The sequence below is a fragment of the Tamandua tetradactyla genome, chromosome 10, assembly GCF_023851605.1.
Source record: "Tamandua tetradactyla isolate mTamTet1 chromosome 10, mTamTet1.pri, whole genome shotgun sequence".
Lineage (NCBI taxonomy): Eukaryota > Metazoa > Chordata > Mammalia > Pilosa > Myrmecophagidae > Tamandua > Tamandua tetradactyla.
Window position 1 is genome coordinate 105,073,511 of NC_135336.1, and position 16,129 is coordinate 105,089,639.

The 16,129-nt window shown below is 38.0% G+C and overlaps 1 protein-coding gene across 4 annotated transcripts in view; it reads left to right on the forward strand.

Moving 5' to 3' along the window:
• The window catches only part of HLCS (holocarboxylase synthetase), a 264,092-nt gene that overhangs the window by 29,620 nt on the left and 218,343 nt on the right, over positions 1 to 16,129 (forward strand). For all 4 annotated transcript variants that reach the window (XM_077119101.1, XM_077119098.1, XM_077119099.1 and 1 more), the window contains one exon: positions 15,507 to 15,669. In XM_077119101.1, the coding sequence (XP_076975216.1) occupies positions 15,507 to 15,669 (163 nt within the window). The remainder of the gene's footprint in view (positions 1 to 15,506; positions 15,670 to 16,129) is intronic.

The following is a 16,129-nucleotide window of genomic DNA, read 5'->3' on the forward strand; positions in this document are numbered from 1 at the left end:
GATCAAGGCAGAAGTTGTCTATGGGCTAACTGAAAAAGAGGAAAGGGGGTGAAAAAGAGCCTTCTGCTGCTGTTTCTACAGAGGCTTCCTTCCCTCTGGGCTCAGTGCTGGGATTACACAGGTTGCAGCTGCCCCGAACGCAGAAAGAGGCTGCTTTCAGGGCTCTCTACCACCTGAACCTTCCCCATGGGAGAGATGGAATCCCTCTCTCAAGGAATTCAGATCCCAGGACTTCACAATTTGAAGCCATTAAAACCAACCTACAACCTTTCCTCTGTCTCCACCACACACCCAGCAGCGAGAGTCTTCCAAAGTTAAAGGAGCCACAACATCTTTTGCTGGTGGGACCCGCAGACAGACAAGCACCACATACTGGGCAGGATAAGAAAAACAAAGCCCAGAGACTTCACAGGAAAGTCTTTCAACCTGCCGGGTCCCACACTCAGGGAAATCTGATTAAATGCCCAGACGCCAGCAAAAAATAACAAATCACACCAGGAAAATTGAAGATATGGCCCAGTCAGAGGAACAAACCAATAGCTCAAATGAGATACAGGAGCTGAGACAACTAATTCTGAATATATAAACAGAAATGGAAAACCTCTTCAAAAACCAAATCAATAAATTGTGGGAGGACATGGAGAAGGCATGGGATGAACAAAAAGAAGAAATGGAAAGTCTGAAAAAACAAATCACAACTTATGGGAATGAAAGATACAGTAGAAGATATGAAAAAAACAATGGAAACCTACAATGGTAGATTTCAAGAGACAGAGGTTAGAATTAGTGAACTGGAGGATGGAACATCTGAAATCCAAAAAGAAACAGAAACTATAGGGAAAAGAATGGGAAAATTTGAGCAGGGGCTCAGGGAATTGAATGATAATATGAAGCGCACAAATATACGTGTTGTGGGTGTCCCAGAAGGAGAAGAGAAGGGAAAAGGAGGAGAAAAACTAATGGAAGAAATTATTACTGAAAATTTCCCAACTCTTATGAAAGACCTAAAATTACTGATCCAAGAAGTGCAGTGCACCCCAAAGAGAATAGACCCAAATAGGTGTTCTCCAAGACACTTACTAGTTAGAATCTCAGAGGTCAAAGAGAAAGAGAGGATCTTGAAAGCAGCAAGAGAAAAACATACAAGGAAAACCCAATAAGACTATGTGTAGATTTCTCAGCAGAAACCATGGAAGCTAGAAGACAGTGGGATGATATATTTAAATTACTAAAAGAGAAAAACTGCCAACCAAGACTTCTATATCCAGCAAAATTTTCATTCAAAAATGAGGGAGAAATTAAAACATCTTCAGACAAAAAGTCACTGAGAAAATTTGTGACCAAGAGACCAGCTCTGCAAGAAATACTAAAAGGAACACTAGAGTCAGATACGAAAAGACAGAAGAGAGAGGTATGGAGAAGAGTGTAGAAAAAAGGAAAATCAGATATGATATATATAAAACAAGAGGCAAAATGATAGAGGAAAGTATTACCCAAACAGTAATAACACTAAATGTTAATGGACTGAATTCCCCAATCAAAAGACATAGATTGGCAGAATGGATTAAAAAACAGGATCCTTCTATATGCTGTCTACAGGAAACACATTGTAGACGCAAAGATAAACATAGTTGAAAGTGAAAGGTTGGGAAAAGATATTTCATGCAAATAACAACCAGAAAAGAGCAGGAGTAGCTATACTAATATCCAACAAATTAGACTTCAAATGTAAAACAGTTAAAAGAGACAAAGAAGAATACTATCTACTAATAAAAGGAACAATTAAACAAGAAGACATAACAATCATAAATATTTACGCACCGAATCAGAATGCCCCAAAATACGTGAGGCATACACTGCAATTACTGAAAAGGGAAATAGACACATCTACCATAATAGTTGGAGACTTCAATTCCCCACTCTCATCAATGGACAGAACATCTAGACAGAGGATCAATAAAGAAACAGAGAATTTGAATATTACAATAAATGAGCTAGATTTAACAGACATTTATAGGACATTACACCCCACAACAGCAGGATACACCTTTTTTTCAAGTGCTCATGGATCATTCTCAAAGATAGACCATATGCTGGGTCACAGAGCAAGTCTCAACAAATTTAAAAAGATTGAAATCATACACAACACTTTCTCGGATCATAAAGAATGAACTTGGAAATCAATAATAGGTATAGTGCCAGAAAATTCACAAATACGTGGAGGCTCAACAACACACTCTTAAACAACCAGTGAGTCAAGGAAGAAATTACAAGAGAAATTAGTAAATATCTTGAGACGAATGAAAATGAAAACACAACATATCAAAACCTATGGGACACAGCAAAGGCAGTGCTAAGAGGGAAATTTATTGCCCTAAATGCCTATATCAGAAAAGAAGAAAGGGCAAAAATTCGGGAATTAACTATCCACTTGGAAGAACTGGAGAAAGAACAGCAAATTAACCCCAGCAAGCAAAAGGAAAGAAATAACAAAGATTAGAGCAGAAATAAATGAAATTGAGAACACGAAAACAATAGAGAAAATCAATAAGACCAGAAGTTGGTTCTATGACAAAATCAACAAGATTGATGGGCCCTTAGCAAGATTGACAAAAAGAAGAAGAGAGAGGACGCAAATAAATAAGATCAGAAATGGAAGAGGAGACATAACCACTGACCTCACAGAAATAAAGGAGGTAATAACAGGATACTATGAACAACTTTATGCTAATAAATACAACAATGTAGATGAAATGGACAAGTTCCTAGAAAGGCATGAACAACCAACTTTGACTCAAGAAGAAATAGATGACCTCAACAAACCAATCACAAGTAAAGAAATTGAATCAGTCATCCAAAAGCTTCCTAAAAAGAAAAGTCCAGGACCAGACGGCTTCACATCTGAATTCTATCAAATATTCCAGAAAGAATTAGTACCAACTCTCCTCAAACTCTTCAAAAAAATCGAAGTGGAGGGAAAACTACCTAATTCATTCTATGAAGCCAACATCACCCTCATACCAAAACCAGGCAAAGATATTACAAAAAAAGAAAACTACAGACCAATCTCTCTAATGAATACAGATGCAAAAATCCTCAATAAAATTCTAGCAAATCGTATCCAACAACACATTAAAAGAATTATACATCATGACCAAGTAGGATTCATCCCAGGTATGCAAGGATGGTTCAACATAAGAAAATCAATTAATGTAATACACCATATCAACAAATCAAAGCAGAAAAATCACATGATCATCTCAATTGATGCAGAGAAGGCATTTGACAAGATTCAACATCCTTTCCTGTTGAAAGCACTCTAAAAGATAGGAATACAAGGGAACTTCCTTAAAATGATAGAGGAAATATATGAAAAACCCACAGCTAATATCATCCTCAATGGGGAAAAATTGAAAACTTTCCCCCTAAGATCAGGAACAAGACAAGGATGTCCATTATCACCACTATTATTCAACATTGTGTTGGAGGTTCTAGCCAGAGCAATTAGACAAGAAAAAGAAATACAAGGCATCAGAATTGGAAAGGAAGAAGTAAAACTATCACTGTTGCAGACGATATGATACTATACGTCGAAAACCCGGAAAAATCCACAACAAAACTACTAGAGCTAATAAATGAGTACAGCAAAGTAGCAGGTTACAAGATCAACATTCAAAAATCTGTAGCATTTCTATACACTAGTAATGAACAAGCTGAGGGGGAAATCAAGAAACGAATCCCATTTGTAATTGCAACTAAAAGAATAAAATACTTAGGAATAAATTTAACTGAAGAGACAAAAAACCTATACAAAGAAAACTACAAAAAACTGTTAAAAAGAAATCACAGAAGACCTAAATAGATGGAAGGGCATACCGTGTTCATGGATTGGAAGACTAAATATAGTTAAGATGTCAATCCTACCTAAATTGATTTACAGATTCAATGCAATACCAATCAAAATCCCAACAACTTATTTTTCAGAAAAAGAAAAACCAATAAGCAAATTTATCTGGAAGGGCAGGTTGCCCCGAATTGCTAAAAACATCTTGAGTTAAAAAAACGAAGCTGGAGGTCTCGCGCTGCCGCACTTTAAGGCATATTATGAAGCCACAGTGGTCAAAACAGCATGGTATTGGCATAAAGATAGATATATCGACCAATGGAATCGAATAGAGTGCTCAGATATAGACCCTCTCATCTATGGACATTTGATCTTTGATAAGGCAGTCAAGCCAACTCACCTGGGACAGAACAGTCTCTTCAATAAATGGTGCCTAGAGAACTGGATATCCATATGCAAAAGAATGAAAGAAGACCCATATCTCACACCTTATACAAAAGTTAACTCAAAATGGATCAAAGACCTAAACATTAGGTCTAAGACCATAAAACAGTTAGAGGAAAATGTAGGGAGATATCTTATGAAACTTACAATTGGAGGCAGTTTTATGGACCTTAAACCTAAAGCAAGAGCACTGAAGAAGGAAATAAATAAATGGGAGCTCCTCAAAATTAAACACTTTTGTGCATCAAAGAACTTCATCAAGAAAGTAGAAAGACAGCCTACACAATGGGAGACAATATTTGGAAACAACATATCAGATAAAGGTCTAGTATCCAGAATTTATAAAGAGATTGTTCAACTCAACAACAAAAAGACAGCCAACCCAATTACAAATGGGAAAAAGACTTGAACAGACACTTCTCAGAAGAGGAAATACAAATGGCCAAAAGGCACATGAAGAGATGCTCAATGTCCCTGGCCATTAGAGAAATGCAAATCAAAACCACAATGAGATATCATCTCACACCCACCAGAATGGCCATTATCAACAAAACAGAAAATGACAAGTGCTGGAGAGGATGCGGAGAAAGAGGCACACTTATCCACTGTTGGTGGGAATGTCAAATGGTGCAACCACTGTGGAAGGCAGTTTGGCGGTTCCTCAAAAAGCTGAATATAGAATTGCGATACGACCCAGTAATACCATTGCTGGGAATCTACTCAAAGGACTTAAGGGCAAAGACACAAACAGACATTTGCACACCAATGTTTATAGCAGCGTTATTTACAATTGCAAAGAGATGGAAACAGCCAAAATGTCCATCAACAGACGAGTGGCTAAACAAACTGTGGTATATACATACGATGAAATATTATGCAGCTTTAAGACAGGATAAACTTATGAAGCATGTAATAACATGGATGGACCTAGAGAACATTATGCTGAGTGAGTCCAGCCAAAAACTAAAGGACAAATACTGTATGGTCCCACTGATGTGAACGAACATTCGAGAATAAACTTGGAATATGTCATTGGTAACAGAGTCCAGCAGGAGTTAGAAACAGGGTAAGATAATGGGTAATTGGAGCTGAAGGGATACAGATTGTGCAACAGGACTAGATACAAAAACTCAAAAATTGATAGCACAATAATACCTAAGTGTAAAGTAATCATGTTAAAACACTGAATGAAGCTGCATCTGAGCTATAGGTTTTTTTGTTTTGTTTTGTTTTGTTTTGTTTTTTTACTATTATTATTGCTTTTATTTGTTTTCTCTGTATTAACATTCTATATCTTTTTCGGTTGTGTTGCTAGTTCTTCTAAACCGATGCAAATGTACTAAGAAACGATGATCTAGCATCTATGTGATGATGTTAAGAATTACTGATTGCATATGTAGAATGGGTATGATTTCTAAATGTTGGGTTCATTTCTTTTTTTCCGTTAATTAATAAAAAAAAAACTATCACTGTTTGCAGACGATATGATACTATACGTCGAAAACCCGGAAAAATCCACAACAAAACTACTAGAGCTAATAAATGAGTACAGCAAAGTAGCAGGTTACAACATTCAAAAATCTGTAGTATTTCTATACACTAGCAATGAACAAGCTGAGGGGAAAATCAAGAAACGAATTCCATTTACAATTGCAACTAAAAGAATAAAATACTTAGGAATAAATTTAACTGAAGAGACAAAAGACCTATATAAAGAAAACTACAAAAAACTGTTAAAAGAAATCACAGAAGACCTAAATAGATGCAAGGGCATACCGTGTTCATGGATTGGAAGACTAAATATAGTTAAGATGTCAATTCTACCTAAATTGATTTACAGATTCAATGCAATACCAATCAAAATCCCAACAACTTATTTTTCAGAAATAGAAAAACCAATGAGCAAATTTATCTGGAAGGGCAGGGTGCCCCGAATTGCTAAAAGTATCTTGAGGAAAAAAAACGAAGATGGAGGTCTCACGCTGCTGGACTTTAAGGCATATTGTGGAGCCACAGTGGTCAAAACAGCATGGTACTGGCATAAAGATAGATGTATCGACCAATGGAATCAAATAGAGTGCTCAGATATAGACCCTCTCATCTATGGACATTTGATCTTTGATAAGGCAGTCAAGCCAACTCACCTGGGACAGAACAGTCTCTTCCATAATTGGTGCCTAGAGAACTGGATATCCATATGCAAAAGAATGAAAGAGGACCTGTATCCCACACCCTATACAAAAGTTAACTCAAAATGGATCAAAGATCTAAACATTAGGTCTAAGACCATAAAACAGTTAGAGGAAAATGTAGGGAGATATCTTATGAATCTTACAATTGGAGGCAGTTTTATGGACCTTAAACCTAAAGCAAGAGCACTGAAGAAATAAATAAATAAATGGGAGCTCCTCAAAATTAAACACTTTTGTGCATCAAAGAACTTCATCAAGAAAGTAGAAAGACAGCCTACACAATGGGAGACAATATTTGGAAACAACATATCAGATAAAGGTCTAGTATCCAGAATTTATAAAGAGATTGTTCAACTCAACAACAAAAAGACAGCCAACCCAATTACAAATGGGAAAAAGACTTGAGCAGACACTTCTCAGAAGAGGAAATACAAATGGCCAAAAGGCACATGAAGAGATGCTCAATGTCCCTGGCCATTAGAGAAATGCAAATCAAAACCACAATGAGATATCATCTCACACCCACCAGAATGGCCATTATCAACAAAGCAAAAAATGACAAGTGCTGGAGAGGATGCGGAGAAAGAGGCACACTTATCCACTGTTGGTGGGAATGTCTGTTGCTTCCTGTAGAAACGGAGCTCGAAGGATATTAAGGAATGATTAGAAAGAAAGAAAGGAAGAAAGAAAGAAAGAAAGACACAGACGGGCTCAGGGGGTCTGAAGCTTGAGTTTACTTCAGACAGACTTCAGACAACTTTATTCTCAACCAGATCCTTGTTATATACCACAGGATGTCAATAGATATGCAGGCATTTCCTGAGGGAGCAAGGTTTTTATCTCACAGTGTTCTTCTTCATACTTAACATAAGTGTTTGGGGTAAACATTCTCTTCCTCCCAGACTGCTCTACATAACAATCGCCACAGTTTACCACTGCCATCCGGGAGGCCAGCAGCTTGCAACAAATTCTGGAGGTCTTGCTTTAAACTCTTGGCTTCTACAAATGTCTAATGGTGCAACCACTGTGGAAGGCAGTTTGGCGGTTCCTCAAAAAGCTGAATATAGAATTGCCATACGACCCAGCAATACCATTGCTAGTTATCTACTCAAAGGACTTAAGGGCAAAGACACAAACGGACATTTGCACACCAATGTTTATAGCAGCATTATTGACAATTGCAAGGATTTGGAAACAGCCAAAATGTCCATCAACAGACAAGTGACTAAACAAACTGTGGTATATACATACGATGGAATATTATGCAGCTTTAAGACAGAATAAACTTATGAAGCATGTAATAACATGGATAGACCTAGAGAACATTATGCTGAGTGAGTCCAGCCAAAAACTAAAGGACAAATACTGTATGGTCCCACTGATGTGAACCGACATTAGAGAATAAACTTGGAATATGTCATTGGTAACAGAGACCATCAGGAGTTAGAAATAGGGCAAGATAATGGGTAATTGAAGCTGAAGGGATACAGACTGTGCAACAGGACTGGATACAAAAATTCAAAAATGGACAGCACAATACTACCTAATTGTAATGTAATTATGTTAAAACACTGAATGAAGCTGCATCCGAGCTATAGTTTTTTTAATATATTTTTTGTAATTTTTATTTTTATTTTTTCTCTATATTATCATTTTATTTCTTTTTCTGTTGTCTTACTAATTTTTTCTAAATCAATGCAAATGTACTAAGAAATGATGATCATACATCTATGGGATGATATTAAGAATTACTGATTGTATATGTAGAATGGAATGATTTCTAAATGTTGTGTTAGTTAATTTTTTTTTAAATTAATAAAAAAAACAAAACAAAACAAAACAAAAAAAACATGAGCAAAAAGATCCCCATTGTTTCAGCCAAACCATTGCATGGTATTTGCTTGAGCAGCCCAATAAACTAGAACAGATAATGCCCATGTTTTGCCCTCCTCCTGTTGAGAAGTGGATTCTCATTCCCCTCCCCTTGACTCTGAGCTGGCCTTAGTGACTTATTTGTCTAATAGGATGTCATAGAAATGACATTCTGAGACTTCCGAGGCTAGATTGTAAGAAAGAAGCCTTGCAGTTTCTGCCTGGGCCTGGGATACTTGCTCTTAGAATCCAGCTCCCATGCTGTAAGGAAGTTCAAACTGACCTATGCAAGGGCCACATGAAGAGGAACCTGGGCCTGTAGTAGACAGCCCCGGTGAGCTCCCAGTTGACACCTAGCCCAAACTCACCAGCCATGTGAGTGCGCCATCTTGGAAGTGGGTCATCCAGCCCCAATTGAGCAGGCCCAGCTACGCCATGTGGAGCAGAATTGAGCTGGTCCTGCTAAGCCTGCCCGAATTGAGATTTGTGAGCAAAATAAATGATTATTGTTTTAAGTCACTGAATTTTGAGGTAACTCATTACTCAGTAATGGATCACCAGAACAGTAGAGGTGCCTCTTAAAACTTCGCTTCCTTAGCTTGCCAGTATCCTTAGGGGTGGGGGTGGGAGGTTGGAGAGGAAAGGAAGTAGTGGGGAGTGAACAGTCACAAACATTGCAAGGTATACTGTAGACAGGTGCTTATGGGACAGCTAAAGAACACAAATAGTGTAGAAAGGTTTGTGACAGTAAGGGTATTTCTACTATTTCCCAGTTAACTCTCAGTTCAGAAAATTAAGATAATTAGACCATTCTTTTCCTCGAGTGTCTTGTCAATCATGGTTTTGCAATATTACTTTTATTTTTTCACCCGGTCAGTTTATTGTTTCAGGTTTTGCTTTGGAATTGTGATAACCATTATAATGTTACTTGATTTTTTAATATCCTTCTCTTTAAAGTGCCATAGAGCAGATTATCTTTTTACATAGTAGAGGGCAAAAATGCATTTCATGGTGTCCCTGTTTGCATCCCCTCTGCTTTCAAACCAAGTTGTGTGAGGATAAGTCAAAGTCCGTCATCTCCCTTTAGTTCCATGATTTCAAATTCCTCATATCTCTGTGTCCAGCTCTTCTCCATTCAGTTTATTACTGAAATTGTTTAAGACCTAACATGTGACTATGTTGATTTGGAAGAGGGTACACAAAAGCCAGAAAAAATTTGCAAAGTTGCTTATCTAATTACTGATCCTGGATACCTGACTATAACTGATTGCTGAGATTTCTCTTTCCCTGTCTACCGCAGGGCATCAGCTTGCCACATGCTGTGGGCAGTCACTGGGAGGGCAGTTTGTTAAAATGGCACACACTAATTGAGCCTAGCACCTTTCATCCTGGGCCTTTGAACATAAGTTTTAAGTTGAGTGGAGCAGATACATCATTGCCTGCTGTAATCAGCTGTAACATCAAGTCAAGAGCTTTGTTATTCAACAGATTTCTGCGCACTGCTTATAAGAGGAAGTCTCTTTGTTTAGGGCAGATCAGGGCTTCCTTGGCTTTGATCTTTAGGAGTCAGCCTTTTGCTTGACTTCCCTTTTCTTCCTGGACGCTTTTGTTTCCATCCTGAAACACATTTGAAGTATCCTCGTTTGCTTTTACCCATGGGAAGGCAAACACCCTGGGCGAAGGCTCAGTGACAGTGACTGCTTGGCTTGGCTTTGATCAGGTGCCTGGCGGTGTCGGGAGGAGCTTGCATGGTCTGCAGCTCCTGGGCCACGGTCCTAGAAAAAGGAAATGCATTTAGGTGAGAAAACTGTCCCCAAGTTGAGAAACCTGATCAGGGATGTGTATGTATGTTGTTATTTGCCTTCTTCCTGTCCTTCCCCTTCCTTTGTTTAACTCCTCCTTCAGAGGCCTGTGGAAATTTAATTATTGGGATCGTTTTACTCTTAAGTGCTTATTTTTACCTATGGCACCACAGCAGGGTGCCATTTGTTAAATTTATTTTTTTCAATTTCTTTTTTTAATTCTTGTTTTGAATAATTGCAGACTTACAGAAAAGTTGAAAAAAAAGGTATAGAAATTTCACAAATAACCTTCATTCAGCTTCCCCTAAAGTAAATATCTTACATAACCCTAGTACAGTGATGCAACCCTAGTACAGTTGGTGCAAGACTTTGAAGCTACATGCCTTACTTAAATTTCAGCGGTTTCCCCCTAGGGCGCTTTTTTCAATTCCAGGATCTCACATGGCATGTAGCTGTGTTTCTCCTTAGTCTCAACCAACCTGTTCAGTTCTTCAGTCTTTGTCTTTCATGAGCTTGAAACTTTTGGTGAATTATTTAGTAGAATATCTTTCAGTAAGTCAGCATTCTAACAATGAAATTCTGGATTGGTTCTCCAGAGGCCGAGCATCTCTCCTTATTCTTCGGTGACAAGTAATAGGTCTGAGAACAGTGATGCTTTAGCAGTGCTTTTTCCACATTTCCTCCTCATGCTTATCTGGAAAGTCAACCCTTTTTAAGGGGGTAGTTTACCTTCTCTCTATTGCCCGCTGACATCCTTTCCTCCATTCCCAAAGCTGTAAATCTACTGAGTATCTGAGTTACAATCATCAGCTCTCCTCCTGGACCCAAATAGATTGTATATGAAATGTGGAATTCTACTGAAACGTTGGTCAAGGCCTGACCTACCAGGTGAGTGAGTTGGCTCACACTGGCAATTGTGTCCAGGAGGACATGGGAGAAGTGGGTACTAAAGTGGAGGGACAGTGACAAGTAGAGCTGAAGGAAAATTCTCAGGTCTCTCTCTTTTCCTCCAGATATTCTAGGCCAATTAGTAGATTCCAACTTTTGACCGTAAAGCCTAGATTTATTATTTTTTTTTGTATGGTGGGATCATGTTTCATTCTTTTTGCATGTGAGTATCCTTTTATTGTAGCACCATTTGCTGAATTTTTGTTTGGTTCTGCGTTTTTTGTTTGCTTGTGTATTTGTTGGGAAGGGCACAGGCTGGGAATCGAACCTGGGTGTCTCGCCTGACAGACGAGAATTCTACCACTGAACTACCCTTGCACCCCGACCTGCATTTATTTTTATTTCCTTTTGAAACAATGTTTCTCAACCTTTTTTCATCATTGACCTAAACATTTAATTTAATTTCTTTCTCAGGAAAGAAATGAAATACTACAGAATATGATTTTGTTGGATAGAGATGGCTTTTGGAGGGCTACAAACCACTGCGATAGCTAGAAATTGTTTTCATTTCCCCAAGATTCAATTTTAGTCCCTTTGCGGGCAGTATTGTTCCTGCTGAGAATAGATGTGTTGTATGGACTTCCTTGTTTTGGAATGGTGATGACAGCGCCCCCTTATGCCAGGCGCTTTAGAAACCATGTCCTTTAGTTCTCCCAACAACTCACCCAGGTAGGTGCTTACAGACAGGAAACCAAAAGCACAGAGAAGTTAAGTGACTTGCTTGGGTCACATAGTGCATAACCAGAGGAGCCAGGATTCAAATCCAGAAAGTCTGACTCTTACTCGGAAGTCCTCATGCCCTCTAGGTCATTTTCCTGGAAGACTAACGAAACAAGAAAACTGCCTTGAGTTTTTTCTTTTCTTTTCTATTTCAACTGAGATATAATTGGCATACTATAAAATTCACCCCTTTAAAGGTACAGCTACAATTAATATTCACAAAGTTGTACAACCATTATCATAATATAATTTCAGAACATTTTCATAACCTCGAAAAGAAACCCTATACCCATCAGCAATCACTCCCTATTCACCCCCTCCCTTTAACACCTGGCAACCACTAATCTACTTTTTGTCTCTATAGATTTGCCTGTTTGGGACATTACATATAAATGGAATAATACAATACGTGGCTTTTTGTGATCGCCTTTTTTTTATGTAGTATAATGTTTTCAAGGTTTGTCCCTGTTATTGCATGGATCAAAACTTCATTCTTTTTATGGCTGAAAAATACTCCGTTGTGTGGCTAGACCACGTTTTGTTTATCCATTCACCAGTCAGTGGACAGCTTGGTTGTTTCCACTTTTGGCTGTTATAAATAATCCTGCTATAATCACTTGTATACAAGATTTTGTGTGGACAGACATTTTCACTTCCCTTAAGTATGTACTTAGGAATGGAATTGCTGGGTCATATAGTAACTTATGTTTAACTTTTTGAGTCGCTGCCAGATTGTTTTCCAAAGTGACTGACTGTATGATTCGCACCAGTAGTGTATGAGGGCTCTGATTGCTTCCCATTCTCGCCTGTGCTTGCTGTTGTTGGTGTTTTTAGTTATAGCCACTCCAGTGGGTTGAAGTGGGATTCTATTGTGGTTTTGATTTGCATTTCTCTAAAAACTAATGATATATTCCTGACCAAAAGGGGTACAAGAATTGTAACAAAATAAGGTGTCAGTGGCTGAGAGAGTTCAGAGTTGTGAGGCTATTCTGGAGGCTACTCTTATGCAAGCTTTAGCTAGATATTGCTATTTACCATGGTTTGCCAAACCCCAACCAAAATCATTCCTGCCAACCGTAAAGAACACCTAGGGCTCGATCTGAGTTTCTACAAAAGTTCCATGCACTATGATTACTTTCTAGAAACCAACGGTCTTCATTCAGATGGATTTCTAGGCCAGATAAGTCCTGAAATCCAGAGGGGCCAGCCTCTCCATGAATATCAACTAGTTCCATCCCCCTATCCCATGTTATCAACAGCCTTTTCCAACATGAAAAAGTTTGGCTGGGCATAGCCCAAATACCCCTAAAGATCTGGAGAAAGATCAAAGGAGAAGGATCAAAGAAGGAGGAGTTATAACATAGAAGACAAGATTTAACAAAGGAATCTGACTGCTGCTGAATCATTATATTGATATTGCTTTCAGTTTCCAGTGTCTTTGAGCAGCTAGAAAGGAAAACCTAAAATTATGGAATTTTAACTCATACCAAACTCTGAAATCTGTTCTATAACTACTTGTTACAATGCAGTTGGAAATTTATTGTTTTCTTCAATATATATTATATTTCATAATAAAAAAAGCTAATGATATTGAGCATTTTTTCATGTGGTCATTTATACCTTCTCTGGAGAAATGTCCTTTCAAATACTTTGACCACTTATTAAGTGGGTTATTTAGCTTTTTTTTTTTTTTTTTTTTTTTGTCATGGGCAGGCTCTGGGAATCAAACCAGGTCTCTGGCATGGCAGGTGATAATTCCATTTTTTTTGTTGTTGAGTTGTAAGAGTTCTTCATATATTCTGGATATAAGTCTCTTATCAGGTATCATTTCCAAGTATTTTCTCTTGTTCTGTGAGTTATCTTTTCACTTTCTTGATATTGTCCTTAGCACAAAAATTTTTAGTTTTGATAAAATTTGTTTTTACTTTCATCACTTTTGCTTTTTGTATTTAAGAAACTATTGTCTGATTCGTGGTCACAAAAATTCACCCATATGTTTTCTTCTAAAATTTTTCTAGTTTTATGTCTTACGTTGAGGTCTTTTATCTATTTTTTTTTTTTTCACATGGGCAGGCAACGGAAATCGAACCTGAGTCCTCTGGCATGGCAGGCAAGCATTCTTGCCTGCTGAGCCACTGTGGCCTGCCCTCTTTTATCTATTTTGAGTTAATTTTTTTATATGGTGTGAGTTGGGATCCAGTTTCATTCTTTTGCATGTGAATATCCAGTTGTCCCAACACCATTGTTGAAAAAATTCTTCATTCCCCATTGAATTGTCTTGAAACCCTTACTGAATCAGTTGATCATAAATGTATACATTTATTTCTAGATTCTTAATTCTATTCCATCAGTCTATGTCTCTACTTAAGTCAGTTGACTTTTGCCTTTGACTTTTGATGCTCACATTTCCAGATTGAACAAGTTCCTTTAGGGCAGAGATGGTCTTGCATGGTATTTCCCTTACCTTTCTAGGATCAGGACTTACCCCTGAATTTCACCCCAGAATTTTTTAGTCAGTTCTTCAGTCCTTATAAGGTAGTGTTTTATGTATTTTATATAGACCCTTTCCATTGTTTTCAGCAGAAGTTGATTCTAAAACCTTCCTCAACAATAACAGAAATGGAATTCAAAATTATATATCTCTGGTTATGAAATCAGGTACAATAGACCCCTGAGAAAATTTGGGGGTGGGGGTGGGGTGGGAGTGAACTCATTCATAGCATCTTTGAAAAGTCTAGGATGCTTACTATTGCTTTTAAGGCCAGATTCAAAAGAGCTAACACAAGTAGTTTTCATTAATTGAGCCTGTGTTCTGTCCCCAACTTTCTCCTAGGGGCATTGTTTATATTCATCTCAACACAACAACCCCTTTAGATGGCAGGTAGTAGCGTTTGCATTAGTTCAGTTTTACCAGTGAGGAAGCTGAGAATGGGCAGTTTCAGAGACTTGCCTAAGGACAGAGAGTTTGACTTCTTCAGAAAAATTACAGGTATTTGATGTCACAGTTTCGGACTCTCCTTTTATAAACGTTGAAATGCTTAGAGGACTGTCTGCCTGCTCTTGTTTCCCCTGCCCCCGTGTGGTAGAAGCGGGAACTTCCCAGGACCAGGCTAGCCCAGGGATGAGAAGAAGCAGGAAAGAGCTGCCTGGAGATGCCATGGAATCATTTGGGGGCGTTTGTTGAAAATTTCTCATAACTGACCTCTACCTCCCGGCGTCATATGTGCCAGATAGGGAGTCTGTCCAGGAATCTGAAGTGGTGTTGTGTTTACAGGTAGTTGTATTGCGGTGGTCTTGGACCACTCTGAGAAAAGCTATTTTCTTGTTGCACTGTAAACCCCCAGATCCTGTGGATTGATTGTTCTCTTCTGTTTTCTGTGTAGAATTCTAGTCTCTGAAAGCAGCCCTTTCCCCCTTTTTAGTTCTTTGAAAAGTGATTGAGCCTTCAATTGCTTTTAAAGGAGAGGATTCTGATTAATGCTTCATAAGTACCAGTGTTGGGTAGAATTGAACATGCTTGTGCCATAGCACATTTTCTAGGAATGAAAGCCAGTATCTAATAAATTCCTATGTTTGTCTTTGCTTTGGTGGTGGGATACTGAAGGGGAAAATGTCTGCTACTTTTGGAAAGGAAAAATCTAAACCTTATTATTTATTCCTCCTTCTTCACCCACTTTTTCTCAGATTGTAAAGTGGTCAGACTGTTGTTCACCATTGGCCTGCAGACCTGGGGATCCTTACCAGGTAATTGCTGAAGCAAGTGTGGACAACTTCAGCAAGCTAGGGGTGGCGTTCATGGAAGACAGGCTGTGGATGGATAATGGACTGGTGCCCCAAAAAATCATTTGTAAGTAACTTTACAGAATATTGTCATCTTAGCAGATATTTTTAGCATAAAGAGTATTAAGCACGTCTCTTCAGTATGACTTAAGGGCACTACTTTAGTTTAATTCAGTCAATAGATTTGATTTAACCATATTAGTATAAAATCCCTATATTTTTACGTGTCAAGTTTTTTGGGAGGGCAGTAGGTATCCCTAAATACATGTTTAGTGCTTATTAAATTGCTTAAATAAGGATTTCTCATAATTGCATTGTTCAGATACTGCATTCAAGTTAGTAACCTATATATATTTATTTCAGACAATCCAATACAGTATAAATAGGTTCTAGAGCTAGTATAAATATTGTTCTAGAAATGATAGTATTACTCTGAAATTACATAATATATACACACCACAACTTTTGGGGGTACACACCTTTTTTTCAGGAAACGTGCAAGTCCACTTAAAAGCAGGTTTTCTATG